The sequence below is a fragment of the Equus przewalskii genome, chromosome 17 (assembly GCF_037783145.1).
Source record: "Equus przewalskii isolate Varuska chromosome 17, EquPr2, whole genome shotgun sequence".
Taxonomy (NCBI): domain Eukaryota; kingdom Metazoa; phylum Chordata; class Mammalia; order Perissodactyla; family Equidae; genus Equus; species Equus przewalskii.
The window spans coordinates 76,770,706-76,786,623 of NC_091847.1; the positions used below are offsets into that span (position 1 = coordinate 76,770,706).

Consider the following 15,918-nt stretch of genomic DNA (forward strand, 5'->3'; position numbering starts at 1 on the left):
GCAGTGGCTTCAGCTTAAAGTCACCAGCTGCATTAGCCCTTAATAAGAGAGTCAGCCTGTCCTTTGAAGCTTTGAAGCCAGGCACTGACTTCTCCTCTCTAGCTATGAAAGTCCTGTATGGCATCCTCTTCCAATATAAGGCTGTTTCATCTACACTGAAAATCTCTCGTTTAGTGTAGCCCCTTCATTGTTGATCTTAGCTAGATCTCCTGGATAATGTGCTGCAGCGTCTACGTCAGCACTTTCTGCGTCCCCTGCACTTTTATGTTATGGACACAGCTTCTTTCCTTAAACCTCATGAACCAGCCTCTGCTGGCTTCAGACTCTTCTGCAGCTTCCTCCCTTCTCTCAGCCTTCAGAGAATGGAGGAGAGTCAGGGCCTTGCTCTGGATTAGGCTTTGGCTTAAGGGAATGTTGTGGCTGGTTTGATCTTCTATCAACATCACTAAAACTTTGTCCATATCAGCAATAAGGCTGTTTACTTATCATTTGTGTGTTCACTGGAGTAGCACTTTTAACTTCCTTCAAGAAGTTTTGCTTTAGGGGCTGGCCTGGTGGCTCAGCAGTTAAGTTTGCATGTTCCACTTTGGTGGCCCGGGGTTTGCCACTTCAGATCCTGGGCACGGACCTACATACCACTTATCAAGCCATGCTGTGCCAGGTGTCCCACATATAAAATAGAGGAAGATGGGCACGGATATTAGCTCAGGGCCAATCCTCCTCAGGAAAAAAAAAAGAGGAGGATTGGCAGCAGATGTTAGCTTGGAGCTAATCTTCCTCAAAGAAAACTTTTGCTTTTCATTCACAACTTGGCTGACTGTTTGGCACAAGAGGCCTACCCTTCAGCCTATCTCAGCTTTCAACACGCCTCCCTCACTGAGCTTAATTATGTCTAGCTTTTGATTTAAAGTGAGAGACGTGTGACTCTGCCTTTCACTTGAACACTTAGAGGCCACTGTAGCGTTATTTTGGCCTAATTTCAATATTGTTGTGTCTCAGGGAACAGGGAGGCCCGAGGGGAAGGAAAGAGATGGGGGAACAGCCAGTCAGTGGAGCAGTCAGAACACACACATTTATCAATTAAGTTCATTGTCTTCTATGGGCGCGTTTTGTGGTGCAAGAAAACAATTACAATAGTTACACCAAAGATCACTGACCACAGATCACCATAACAAATATAATGAAAAAGTTTGAAATATTGCGAGAATTACCAAAATATGACAGAGACAAGAAGTGAAAAAATACTGTTAGCAAAATGGCGCTGAAAGACTTGCTTGACTCAGGGTTGCCACAAACATTCGATTTGTAAAAAATGCAGTGTCTGTGAAGCATGATAAAGCAAAGCGCAGTAACGAGGTGCGCCTGTACTTTATTTACTATTACTGCGCAACACTAGCACTCCCTTATTCAAAGGTTATTCATTCATGTATCATTAAATATATATTAAGTACTTACACTTCTATATAGCGATTTTACTTATCTGAAACCTACTAAAACAACGGTAGAGGATTAAACTGAAAAAAGTGATCTAGCAACTCATAAGAATAGAGAGAATAAATATAGCAACAAGAGCAGGTGAGAAACTTCAATAAATTTTGGAAGGCAACAGAAAAAGTAGTACCCTAAGCAACTAACAGGAATGCTAATGAGAAGTGAGTCAAGCACTCCGCAGAATGTCTGAAAGACTCAGCATCTGGAAGTAGAAGGAGAATTCACTGAAGTCTGTACACAGATGGCCGGACTCTGAAACCCCTCCTTAATCTGTGTCACTCAACGGGAGTTGAAGAAATTGAACTGGGAAAGCTCTGGACTGGGCACACCAACACAACAGAGGTCTTGGTCTCAAAACAAAATGACTCAGCGAAAGTCTATCGACTGAATCACTGAATGACAAGCTCTTTTCCTCTTCCTTGCTCACTATGGCAAAGCATTCTCTCTCTCACACACACACACACACACACACACCTCTCCACTCTTCAGAAAAGACTGGAATATTCTTTTCTCTGGAAAAAATTAAAAGCTCCAGAAAAAAGGAATATGTCATTTGGACATTCTAAAAGGATGGATCTTTGCCTACTCACCCTAGAGTAAAACTCACAAGTGACAAGCTCACTCATACATACAAAGCTTCCAATTAACTTTGTTATAGTCTTACTCTTAAAAACAAATGCAGAGCCAAAGATTACCTCATACCTGAGGAAAGTCTTCTGACCTAAACCAACAAATAGAGAAAAGAAAGCAGCTGAGAGGAAACAAAGACAACACAGGGAGGAAAACCAAACCAAACGTAACCCTCCAACAACATCCTCAGGGAGAAAGATGCTTCTTCCATGAAAGAAAGAACAGACTATCACTCAGAAAGAAATAACAAAAGAGTAAGAAAGAACCTTGGGGGAAAAAATAGGATACACAAAATTTTTAAAAATTTAATAGAAGGGTTGAAAAATAAATACTTCAGAAAGTAGAAACATTAAAAAAGTAAGAAAATTAGAGACAGTCCAAGAAGTCCAATATTTGACTAAAGAGTACTCTAAAGATTGCCTAAGGGAGGAAATAATTGAAGACATTTTCCTATAACTGAAGGACACAGATTCTCCATACAAAAAGAGATGTATTCCAAAATGCATCATTGTGAACTTTCAGGAAACCAGGGATAAAAATGTCCTGAAAGTTTGAAGAGAGAAAAAGCAGATCACATACAAAGCACTGGGAGTCAGAAGAAGAGCAGATTGCTCGAAAGCAGCAGAGCAAGATGGAAGACCAAGTCCGGTCCAGAAGAGCAACAGAGGGCAGGCCCCCGATGACAGCTCACAGAGCACGCAGCTCACACTCAAGCAGGAGGACGAAGGGCTCTGGAAAGGAGATTTCTAGGAAACATAACTGATAGGTTTGAACATGTTAGTCATAGCCATGTTGCAGAAACATTAGAGCAACTTGGGAAAAAGAAATCAATGGTAGTCAGAAAATTGGGTAAATAAAAAAACAAAACCATTATTAACTCCAATAAAAAATGAAGGGAAAGGATATTCAAAAAAGGAGGCATGGTTATAGGGCACTACTGACTAAGTTGTTTCAATACTTAATAGCCCCCAGTTGTGTAAACACTTACTTGATTCAATAAAAATCGTAACACAGCTATACTGGGGGAGGACAAGTGGGGACAGTGGTGGTGAAGGATAGCTAGTCCTCATCTACCACGTGGAAAGTAAGTAGATAATGCCTTCAACTAATAAATCAAAAAGCAGCATATAAACATGTGATTTAGAAGTACGGCGGGAAATCCCAGAGGACACAGAAGGGTTGAAGGTAGGTGCTACTGGAGATTGGAACTGGGGCAGGAATGGGAGGACTGCTTTTACACATTATAATCATTTAATGTTTGACTTTTAAAGGTCACGTATGTGTACAACTTTAATAAAATAACAATTATGTTGAAAAATAAACCTGAATGTGAACCTTACTAATTAAAACAGAATGGTACCAGCACCAAAACAGATGGAGCAGTGGAACAAATGAAACAGAAAAACAAATCCACAGGGGCCGGCATGGTGGTTAAGTTTGCATGTTCCACTTTGGCGCCTAGCATTTGCCAGTTTGGATCCCAAGTGCAGACCATGCACTGCTCATCGAGCCACACTGACGCAGGTGTCCCATATATAAAGCAGAGGAAGATGGGCACAGATGTTAGCTCAGCAACAATGTTCCTTAGCAAAACGAGGAGGATTGATGGCGGATGTTAGCTCAGGGCTAATCTTCCTTAAAAAAAAAAAGTCCACAAAGAGACCAAAAAGTATAAAAGAATTTAGTATGTGATCAACATATTAATTTCCTGTGGCTGCTGTAACAAATCCCCACAAACTTGGTGGCCCAAAACAACAGAAATTTACCCTCTCACAGCTCTGGGGCCGGACACCCAACATCAGGCGTTGGCAGGGCTGCCCTCTGGGGGCTCGAGGGGAGAACATCCCTGCCCTCTTCTGCTCCCGGCTGCGGGCAGCCCTCGGCGAGTGGCAGCTCCTGTCTCTGCCTCGTCTTCACTGGCTTCTCCTCTGAGTGTTTCATCTCCCTCTGCCTCTCTCTAAAATAAGGACACTTTGATGGCATTTAGGACCCTCCCAGGTAGTCCAGAATAATCTCATCTCAAGATTCTTAGCTCAATTACATTGGCAAAAACTTTACCGTATGAAGTAACATGCACAGACTGCAGGAGTTAGGATCTGTTCTCTTTGGGGTCACATTCAGTCCACTACAATCAACGCGGCATTTCAAATCACTGAGAAAGGGATATATTATTCAGTAAATATTGTTGGGACAATTAACCACCTATTTGAAAAAAGTGTTTGATTCTTAGATGGTTCAAAATTTAAATGTTAAAACCTTATAACAATACCATGTGAAAATACATATGGGAGTTTTATAAACTTGGGGTCAGAAACCTTTCTAACATGATATCAGGCACAGAAATCATGTAGGACATCATAAAAAATTTAAATTTATATTTTAAAAAACGGGGCACAAACAAAATTTGAAAAGAAATAACTGGGTAAGGAAAGATATGAAGAAGAAAAAGTTAATATTTTTAAATTAAAGAACTCATAACTCAAGAGTGAAAAGACAAACTCACAAATTGAAAAACAAGGGCAAAACAAGAATAGGCAATTCACAAAAGAACTTCAGAAGTCCAGTGAATACTGTACACAAAAATGTTATTTAATCTCTTTTGTAACTAGACAAACACAAACGAAAGAAAAATATGTTCATCTGTCAGGTGAGCAATGATCAAAAAGGTTAACAGCTTCTGGGAAAAAAGAGAGAATGAGTGCACGTTTGCATAATTCTTTTCCCTGACCAAAATATGACAAAAATCAGAGAAGGAAACTCCTGTGCAAGATGGCCACATCTCATGGGACTGATGCACTCACGACACAATGAATAAAGGTCAGACCAGTGAAGTCTGCATCACAGTTAAAGAGGATGGCCACATCTGACATGCTTCTCCTCTAATCTCTCGCTGATTGGGTCTGGGAAAAGTGGGTCCCGAAGGACAATACACATAATCAATCAGTAACTTGAAAACATGGGTCCTTCAAGGCACAGCAACCAGACGTATGCAAGAAGTAGACAGCATTCTACTTGGTGCCTATCTCCCTATCACAGGGTAGCAAAGAAGACTACTGAAGAAGGGATCATGATGTGTAAGGTGGGGAATGCTTCTTTTCAACTCCTCTGGTTTCCATGAGGAGGCATTTTCCATAAATATCCCCAGCCTCTCGCCCCTTCTCCCTTAAGTGTGAAACCTGACTGGTGAGTTTACCGTTGGTTCACACTTCTTTGCTGGGTAGACCTAATTTATCAAAAGTCTTAAAATTAGGAAATTTGGTTTCTTTTTTAACCTCTTATCCATGACTTGTAACTTAATCAGTGTGAGGCAAAAGTCTTAGGTAAGTGTGTCTATTATGAAGACCCAAACTTTCCTTCTGGTGGGCTGGTCCAGGTCTGGACTGGGGCACGAAGAATAAGAACGCTGACAGCATATATACATCCTCCAATAGCTCTCTCAGTGGTCAGGTTGATATTTTTCTCTGTCTGCCTAGCTCCTCTGACTACGTTTGAATCGGTTCCAAACTCAGGAGGGAACACAAAGGTGAGAGGTATTATGTATTGGGCTCCCTAAAACCTATGGTAGCCTTGACATTTTTTATTTTCCCTGCCGAGAGGCAAGGCATGGCTGTAGAGAAACAGAAACAGCAAGCTGGTAGTCAGCCTTGCACAGCACACTAAGTAGACTAATCAGAGACATACCAGCATTGACTTGTCTCTGGAACCAACGATTAACACACACCATGGGAAACTGCTTAGAGAGAACATATGAGAACTGCCACGCAGCAGTCAGATAAAGAAGAGAGCTCACAACCATGTATCCAGTCTGCTATCTCAGCCTCTACGGCAGTTATTCTAAAGGCCGATGGGAGGGGGCTAGGAAGACTCCACGTAGGCCATTCTCCGGCAAAGAGTAGACCAGACTAGAATCGCCCCTTTTAACAATAAAGAACATGAAAAATAAACGACATGAAAAAGTGGCACTGCAAGAAAAGAAGGAGGAACCACAATGTGAAAAGGAGAAAAAACACACACATTTGAAGAATTGCTCCATAAAATAGAAGCTTAAAGAAAAGCTTCTCTGCATGCAGATAAATAGAACATAACTCCATAAAACAGATTTTAAAAAGAGCTGAAGAAAGTAAAAGATATAAGAAAAAAGAAGAGGGAAAAACCCAGAGAATTTGAAACCACATTAGAAACAACTCAAGTAGAACAGATACTTCAGAAAACCAAGTTAGTAACATGGATGACAGGCCTGGGAAAATCACTCAGAATGAAGGGTACAGGATAAAGGTGGTTAGATTCAAACAAAGTGGTTGGGTAGAAGAAAGATGATAGATAGATTTGGAAGATAAACAATTGAGATCTAACATAAACAACACTCTTGGACAGAGAGAGACATATGGAACAGCCAAAATATTCAAGGATATAAAGCTGAAAATTGAAAGGGCTCATCATGTTCCAGGAAAAATGAACAGAGAACGATCAAGACCAAGACATACTATGAAATGTTGCTGAATTTTAAGGATAAAGAAAGAATTCCATTAGCATCTAGACAGAAGAAACAGGGCCACCTGCAAATTAAATAATTTATGCTGGCCTCCGACATCTTCTCAGCAATGTTAGATAACGGATAAAAGTGAGTACTGTGTGCAGTGCTGAGGGAAAAAGAACATGACATGGAATTTTCTGGAATATAATTTTAATGGATATATCACATTCCATTGTATGGATATAGTATAATTAATTTAACTGGTCTATTATTGATGAATATTTAGGTTATTTCCAGAATGTTATTATTTCCCACCATGCTGCAATGAATAAACATATATATATATTATTTAAAATACATGAAGTATACCTATGAGATAAATTCCTGGAAGTATGATGGCTGAATCAAAGGATATATGCATTTAAAAATTTTTTCATTTTGCTAAATTATCCCCCATAGAGATTGTACCAATTTTTATGCCCACCAATAATGTAGGAAAGGACTTATTCACCACAATTCACTAACACATTGTGTTATTAAATTTTCTGATCTTTGCCAGCCTTATAGATAAAAAATCATTTTTCAGTAAAGTAATAATTTGCAATTATATTACCATATTTCATCAAATTGAAGATATCATCATTTGAAAGGTGACCATCATTTTATGTACTTCTATATAAGAAAAAGAACTACAGGGGCCGACCTGGTAGCATAGTGATTAAGTTTGGGTGCTCCACTTTGATAGCCTGGGGTTCACAGTTTTGGATCCTAGGTGTGGACCTACACACCGTTCATTAAACCACCCTATGCTGGTGTCCCATATACAAAATAGAGGAAGACTGGCACAGATGTTAGCTCAGGGCCAATCTTCCTCAAGCAGAAAGGGGGAAGATTGGCAACAGATACTAGCTCAGGGCCAATCTGCCGCACAAAAAAAGAAAAAGAGCTACAAACTAAACTATGCTTTCAAATAACCAATTGTCAGATACATAAAAAGTTCAGATTTCAAAAATGATGTCAGAGATGTGAAAATATGAACAAGTGCTTCTTAGGATCAATGAAATATGTCATTTAGTAAGGCTGAGTGTCCATAAAGGTTTTTTAGATATGCAAGAATCAGGAATACACAGCCCACAAATCCCTCCTAAAACAAACAAAACAAAAATTATTTGAAGCCACAATCCATATGACTAAAATATATTTAAAATCAAGAATTTATAAAATCAAGAAATTATGAAAAGGATTAACAATGAGCACTTAATTCAGTTAAATCTAACTAATTACAACAAACAAAACAGAATTGACTTGTTTTAACTGTTAAAATAATTGGTACATAATGTAAAAATAAGAAAAATTTGATGAAAACCACCTGGGACAAAAAATTCCAGAATGTGTCATTAAAACTTTAGTAAGAAGAAAAGTATGATATATTCTTCATCCTTCATGATAAAAAGGCATTTAATGAAATTTAACATCCATTCTTGATATTTTAAAAAGAAATCTTTCAATAAAACAGATAGGGGCCGGCCTGGTGACGCAGTGGTTAAGTGTGCACGTTCTGCTTCAGCGGCCCAGGGTTCCCTGGTTCGGATCCAGGGTGCGGACATGGCACCGCTTGACAAGCCATGCTGTGGCAGGCGTCCCACATTTAAGTAGAGGAAGATGGGCACAGATGTTAGTTCAGGGCCAGTCTTCCTCAGCAAAAAGAGGAGGATTGGCAACAGTTAGCTCAGGGCTAATCTTCCTCAAAAAATAAAAAACAGCTATATGGCTTCTACCTTAATGGGAGGCGCACAGACACACAAATGCCACCATAATGCTTAATGGTAAAACACCAAGAGCATTCCCATTAAAGCAAGGAACAACACCAAGGAAGCCCACCATTATTCTATTATTTTTTTTTTTTTAAGATTTTATTATTTTCCTTTTTCTCCCCAAAGCCCCCCGGTACATAGTTGTATATTCTTCGTTGTGTGTTCTTCTAGTTGTGCCATGTGGGACGCTGCCTCAGCGTGGTCTGATGAGCAGTGCCACGTCCGCGCCCAGGATTCGAACCAACGAAACACTGGGCCGCCTGCAGCGGAGCGCGCAAACTTAACCACTCGGCCACGGGGCCAGCCCCCATTATTCTATTATTTAGCATTGTTCTAGAACTGCTAAGTGATACAGTGGGACTAAAAAAAGAAATGAGGGAGTAATATCAAAATGCAGGAGGCCAAAGTATCATTTTACACATGATGTGATAGCATACTTGGAACACATAAGACAATTCACTGAGAAATTATTAGAAGAAGCAATAAGGTCTTTTAAGAAGGTAGCTGGTTATAAAATTAATATACAAAATCGAGCAGTTTTCCTATTGATTTCCAAAAAATAAACAGAAAATATAATGCAAGAAAAAATTCATCCCAATTAAAATTCCTAGGAATAAATTCCACATCAAGTAACTAACAAGAAGAAAACTAAAACACTACTAAAATAGAAAACTTCAAAAAGAAAAGCCATGCCCTGTTCTTGGATAGGAAGAGTGAACAAAGTAAAGCAGTCATTGTCTCTAATCAATGCATTCAGTGGAATCTAAATCCCTACCAAGACACTGTTTGCAGCTCTGCTAAAAAAGACAGACTGAGTCTGAAACTCGTTGGGAAAACAAATCTAAGAATAACCGGGAAAAAATCTAGAAAGTAAGAGTAATGACAGATTTTTAAGCAATACTAATTAAATCCGTATTGTACTGATCTTCCATTCCCACTTTAGAAAGTTGCAAGAGAACACTCCCATTCTAACCATGAGAATAAGCTGGAGAACCCACAAAATTATGCGTTTTCTTAAAGCCCATCAGAGAGCTGAGGGTGCAAAAACCTACTGAACAGAAATCCAGAAGGTGACTAGCCCTACCTAGGACTCGACAGCCCCAGCTGCTCTCCACTTTGGCAGAACAGCAGGAAGAGGAGTGAGCTGCTCAACAAAACAACGGAGGCCAAAAGACAAGGGACCTACATCTCTGAGTCTTTTTTTTTTAAAGATGCACCTGAGCTAACAACTGTTGCCAATCTTCCTCTTTTTTTTTCCCTTCTTCTTCTCCCCACAACCCTCCAGTGCACTGTTGTATATTCTAGTTGTGAGTGCCTCTAGTTGTGGCATGTGGGACACCGCCTCACCGTGGCCTGATGAGCAGTGCCATGTCCGTGCCTGGGATCCGAACCGGCAAAACGCTGGGCTGCTGAAACTGAGTGGGTGAACCTAACCACTTGGCCACGGAGCCAGGCCCCATCTTTGAGTCTTGAAAAAAAAGTTAGCTAAGAATTCTATATCCAATAAAAATATCCTTCAAAAATGAAAACAAAATAAAATTTCACAGTTAAAAGCTGAAAGAATTTTTCCCAAGCAGGCCTAGATATTCATTCTTTAGGGTGAAGGGAAATGATAACAGATGGAAACTCAGTTCTATAGGAAGCAAGAGAGAAATCCAAAAGGGTAAATATATTGATAAATACAAAGGAATTTTTAAAAATTACATATTCACATGCATCTTTAAATTTCACTAAAAGATTGGTTCTCTAAATTAAAAATAATAAAAATATAGAGCATATGCAGAAGTAAAATACATGACAACAGTACAAAGATGAGAGGACGGTAAGTGAAGCATAAATTATAACATTCTTACATTGTCCATGAAGTACTAGAATGTATTTGAAAATAGGCTGTGATAAATTCAAGATGCATATTGTAATCTCCAGCACAACCAATAAAAAGATAACACAAAGAGGCAAAACTAAAAAGTCAAGAGAGGAGGAAAAAATAGAATATTTTTTTAAAAACTCAATTCACCCAAAAGAAGGCAGGAAAGAGGACCAAAGAGTAAGTGGGAAAATAGAAAAAGGACACCAATATGCTAATACAAACCCAGAAAAAATTACAAAAATATAAATGGACTATATAACATCATTAAAACGCAGAAACTGAAAGACTGGATAAACAAGTGCAACCCAATCATATGTAGTTTATAAGAAACACACTTCAAACATAAATACACACGTGAGTTAAAAGGAAAAGAACAGAAAAAGATCTAAGGCAAACAGTAAGCTTATATGAATGTCAGACAAAACAGGTTTCCAAGTAAAAAGGATATTCAGAGATAAGATGGACATTTCATAATAATAAAAGGTTCAATTTATCAATAAGACATACCAATCTTAAATGTGTATGTGACTAACAACAAAGCCACCAAACAAAAAAAAATGACAGAACTAAAGGGAGAAATAGACAAATCTACAATCATAATTAGAGATTTAATACTCCTTCCAGAGCAACCGACAGGATAAGGAGACAGAAAAAGTGAGGATGTAAAATGCTTCACAATCAACTTGACCTAATTGACACTTATAGAGCACTCCACTCACCACCAGCCAAGTACACATTTTCCCCCAAAGGTAATTGGAACATTCACCCAGATAGACCATAGGCTGGGCAGAAAAAACAACACAAGCAAAAAACAATAAATTTAAAGGTCTTGAAATAATAAAGGGTGTGTTCTCTCACAACATCACAAATTTAGAAATCAATAGCAACAGAAATTTCCAAATATTTGGAAATAAAATAACGCATCTCAATAAATAATGAATCAGCAAAATCTTAAAATAATTTTCACTAAATGATAAAACAAAGAAAAAGACACAAAAAGAAATTTTAAAAATCTAAAAACTGTTATTTGCAAACAAGTCAACAGTGGCAAAACAGTACTACTACTAATGATAACAATGATAATAACGGGTTACATAGAGGGCGACTAACTTTTAACAGTGAATATTGGACCCAAGCAGAAGTTCGAAACGTTTACCTTCAGAAAAAAGGAAAAACCTAAGGGATGAATGAAAAACAGACAAAATGGAAAAAAGGAATAAAGATATTATTAAACAACAAAAGCCAGTTCACTTGGGGAAATTTTCCCAGTTACAGGCATCTTTAAAAGTCACACACCTCATCTGTTAACAAATATAAAAAGAATAAAATTTTAAAGAAGGCACAGTGAGTACTGAAAAAGGTAAACTATAAAAGCAAAAATTTTACATATAGGCTGTATCACAGAATGAATTTACAAGGTTGGACAGCATAGTAGATCAAAACAATATATTAGGTTTTATGTATGATATTTAATATTTTGATATTTGGTCCCAGTTCAGTCACTGGTATAGTTTTTCTTTATTAATAAATATTTCTAATAAAAATATAGCTTCCCAGATTTTTCATCAGTCTCATGTTTGCATTTTTTGCACTTGGACGGGCTGATTTCTGAACACCCATATAACTCTAAAATTATAATTTTTGTCTGGCAATTATAACCACTAGCAATTAGAACAATGTCTTGCACACAACTGTTTTAATGGCTAGAGGTACATCATTTTACACGATTGAATAAACACAGAAATTTCAAGGAATACTGGGTAGGTTAGGCACAGACAACAAATATAAAAAGGTTACAAACTTTGGTCATATAAAAAATATATACATACCGTTAGATGTTTATTTGGCCAAAAAACGCATCATTAACTCTTACTAAAGGAGGAGGCACCTGTGGCTACTCCATAAATATTGATGTGAAGATGATTAAAGGAATATCGCCTTACAGTGCGTTGCCTGTGTCAGAATCAAATTAACCAACACTCAAAATACTTAGAGAAAACCCAAAACCACGGATAAACGTTATCTTCCCAACAAGCTATGTGACAGTGACCCATAGTTTATAACAGCTTCTATGCTCTGTGCATCAAGATCATCTATTACATGGACAACAGTCCCACCCCCTCTACCGGCAAACCCACGGCATGGCGGGTTGGTTGCTAGGACGGATTTTTCCCCTCTCCATCTTTCCCAGAGCATCAGGTATCTGACAGTGACATCATTTGGGCACCTGACCAGATGATCCGCGTTTCCACAAGCCGGATCCGTGCGCGGGGCTGGGTTCAAGGCCTCAGGGTTTGTACCCGCAACCCCTCGGGAGCTCGTGCCTTCCGCAGTTCGCTTTAAACCGCACATTTACTTAGGTTTTGCTTTTACCAATCGCTGGCCACTTAGTTTCGAAAGACATTCCCATGACAAAATAATGGCATAAAAATGAGCACGACATAAAAGGAGGTCAGCAGGAAAGCACCTAAAGGCTGTGAGCATCTGCCTCTAACGGAAGCGCCCGCCGCCTTCGAAGGAAAGCCCCGCAGCCAGCCTCGGGCCGCCGCGCACGTTGGCCCCGGGGGCCGTGGGTGGGACGCCCTCGGCGCCGAGAGCGCCCGGCCGCGCCAAAGCCACCGCTGCCCGTTCCGCCCGCAGACAGGCAGGGGCTCGGCCCAGCACCTCCTCCACGAGGCGGCCGGCCGGGCCCCGAGACGCCGCCTGCGCGCGTGCAGCGCCTCCCGCCGCGCCTCCCCCTGCGCCTGCGCCTCCGCCTCGGGGCGTCGCCATGGGAACCGCGGGCTCGGCCTCGGGCTGGAGGGCCGGGGAGGGCCGGGGAGGGCGCGGCCGCCGCCGGAGAGGGAGGGCCGGCGCCGCAGACGCTCACCGCGCCCCCGGGCCGCCGCGCCGCTGCTCCGCCGCCTGGGTCGCGCTCGGCCGTGCAGAGGGCCGTCTGCCACCGCCGCCCGCGAGCCCGCGCCCCGCCGCCCCGGTGCGGGGAGTGTCGGCTCCGGGGGCGGGGGCGGGGGTTGAAACCCGGCGCCTGGCACCTGGGCCCGGCCGCCGCGCTCGCTCCTTGCAGGCTCCAGCCTGCCCCCGGGGGCGGCCTCTCTGTCCCCCCTTTCCCGGGCGCCTCCGTACCTCATCAAGGGAAAGGAAGACACCACGGCGGTCCGCACACCGGTGTAAGGAACCGAGTTGAGACCTCCGGGGCGTGGGCAAGTGGGAAGGATGCTCGGCTTCCTTCTCTGAGCCCCGCGCCCGTGGCCCGGGTCCTCCCGCCTCCTCCGAGCCCCTGCACCTGCCGGGCCCTCAGGGCCACCCCTGCGAAGCTGCTAGAGGCTTCTGAGCCCCGGTCATTCCTGAGTCCTCGGGGGCTTCTGCCAGTGCCGGCACGCGGTGAATGCTCGCGCGCTGTCGTTAACTCTTACTGTAAAGGTTTAAAGAGGATTAAGTTAACAACTGTTAAAAACTCACCTCAAAGGCACATGCACATAGGATAATTTGTTGTCATAAATGAGCCTTCGAGAGTCAGAGGTAAAATTTGAACCTAAAAACCTCAAGGAAAAAATAGAAGGCAAAAGTAAAACTATATTTCTGGTGGAAGATAAATTCAAATTGCTTTCTTTTTAAAGGTGATTCAAAAATATTATCAGCTTTCTTAAAACTTTACGAAATACGAATTAAAACTGTGACATATAGGCTAGAAAGGAAAAAAGCTTACACCTGAGGTGGTAACTAAAGGCTGTAAGATCATAAAAGAGACAAAGATGGGGTGAGATTCTAGATTATAACAAAGTTCTTACCTTGAAAACCTGAAAAAAGTAGTTTTAGAATAGGAAAAAGGGTAGGCTATTTATACTACAGAGATAAGTTGGACTGAAAATATTAAGACGTCTTTGACCAGGGAGTCTTACCCTGAGATATATGGGCTTTTGAGGAATGGATGAATACCTAAGATAATATGCAAAATTTTGGTATGGTGGTTTTTTTGTTTGTTTGTTAGGAAAGAATGCACAGCTTTCCTCAGATTCTCAAGGTCCAGATCCTTAAAAGGGCAAGAATTAGCATTTGGCAAGTCTGATGATTGCTGTACTTGCTCACATCTTTCCTGACTCACTCATGCTCAGTTTGGCGTCCCCACTAACGGCATGCCTCTACTCTCCCTCAACTCTACTGTACCGTAATCGTTTGCCTGCTTGTCTTCCCCAGTAGATGCTGAGCTCCTCCGGAGTGAAAACCTTATGCATTTCCATAGTCTTCTCTCTTAGCACAGTCCCTAATACATACTAGATTCTGAAGGTTTGTTCAATCAATAAATGAATAGAAGCAAAGATAGCTAATTGATGACTGAAGGATACAGTATAAACTATCTAACAAGAACTGAACACCTTTCTCCCCAGAGAATAACTCATTCTAATATGGTAAGCAAAATGACTTTCAAAATGTTACCACGCACCATCGTAAGTTTCTTGGGATATTTTACAAAATGCTTGGTCAACATTTAACTCAAGAGGATATTAGACTAATAGCTTCTTCAACTCAACCTGAAGCAGAGAAAGGCCCTCCAAGGCACACACCAGTAAGTCAGAGTAGTGACTCTGCACCAGGCCTATGGGTTTTGTTCACTTAATTGGGGAAAATTACCAAAAGATACACAGTGTCTCCACCATAAAATGTAGCATTTACACATAATCACTTTTTCTTCACAGGTCACTTAGAAAAGCGTGCAAGTCGGGGCACAGTATCGGAATGGTTTCAGTAAACGAGGTAGCGATACCGACATTCCTCCTGGGCAGGAATCGGGTCTGCTTACTCATGCTATTCAATGTTTGTGGAATAAATTAATAATCTTCCTCTAGCTGTAGGACTGATAAGGAAATATTTAAATGGCTTGTACTAGTCCCTTAACAAATGAGGCAGCTGCAGTAGTTAAAATTTAGTATTTCATAAAAAACCTCGTTTAGAAAATGAAAGGATTTAACACCATTAAAATGCTTTTATATGGGAAGATTTAATTTCATTTAAAAGTACAAACACTTATAGAACTGTTATTTAATTTCCTATCAACATATTAAGATTTTTCCTAGTATAAAGTGTTTTCCTCCGTGGTAGGATTCTACAAGCTAACTAGAAAAGAAGACCATTAGATGACTTGGAATGTTGGGCCCCACAAATCTGGGATCCCAACCTTGAGTCCTAATTTCCTTAGAGGACAGTGAGCTTTACTTTTATTTTTGCACTATCAAGCAAACCTCTGGTTAATCTCCCGAATAAAACCTCAATTGATATTAGAAAACATGTTAAGAATTCTACCCTTTTGTACTGTTTTATTAAGAATTAGGGATCTACTGAACCTGATGTCATGGAAATAACTCCATTTCTTCAAAGTGTTCCACTTCCTTTGTCATCTGTTCCATCTCATCAAGGAAGTCAGAAGCAACAGGTCAGTGGCAGGCGGTGAGGGTATGGACAGCCATCTCCCCAGATGCCCAAACTAGTAATTACACATGGCAAGCTAAACAGGCTTTCTCCCTTACTACATCTTTGTCTATTCAAGTAAGGCTAGAATTAGAGACAGCATTATTAAAAGGATTTTTTAATGTGAAGTGTTGTAGACACATAAAAAAAAGTATTTCCTCCCCCTGAAACAGCCA

General features: G+C 40.6%; 1 protein-coding gene across 28 annotated transcripts in view; it reads right to left on the reverse strand.

Moving 5' to 3' along the window:
* ICA1L (islet cell autoantigen 1 like) overlaps positions 1 to 14,137 on the reverse strand; it is a 67,158-nt gene extending 53,021 nt beyond the window's left edge. For 2 of the 28 annotated variants that reach the window (XR_011528563.1, XM_008517389.2), the window contains exons 1-2: positions 12,512 to 13,021; positions 12,109 to 12,232 (exon numbers count right to left, since the gene is read on the reverse strand). Coding sequence is in view for 3 of the 28 variants with exons in the window: in XM_008517383.2 (XP_008515605.2) it covers positions 12,507 to 12,631 (125 nt within the window). In the remaining 25 variants the exon portion in view is untranslated. Of the gene's footprint in view, positions 1 to 3,887; positions 4,079 to 4,179; positions 4,274 to 12,108; positions 12,250 to 12,506; positions 13,040 to 13,148; positions 13,170 to 13,402; positions 13,692 to 14,067 lie in introns of those variants that run through there. The other 26 variants (XR_011528559.1, XM_008517387.2, XR_011528560.1 and 23 more) reach the window with 24 other exon arrangements.
* Positions 14,138 to 15,918: the final 1,781 nt, after the last annotated feature.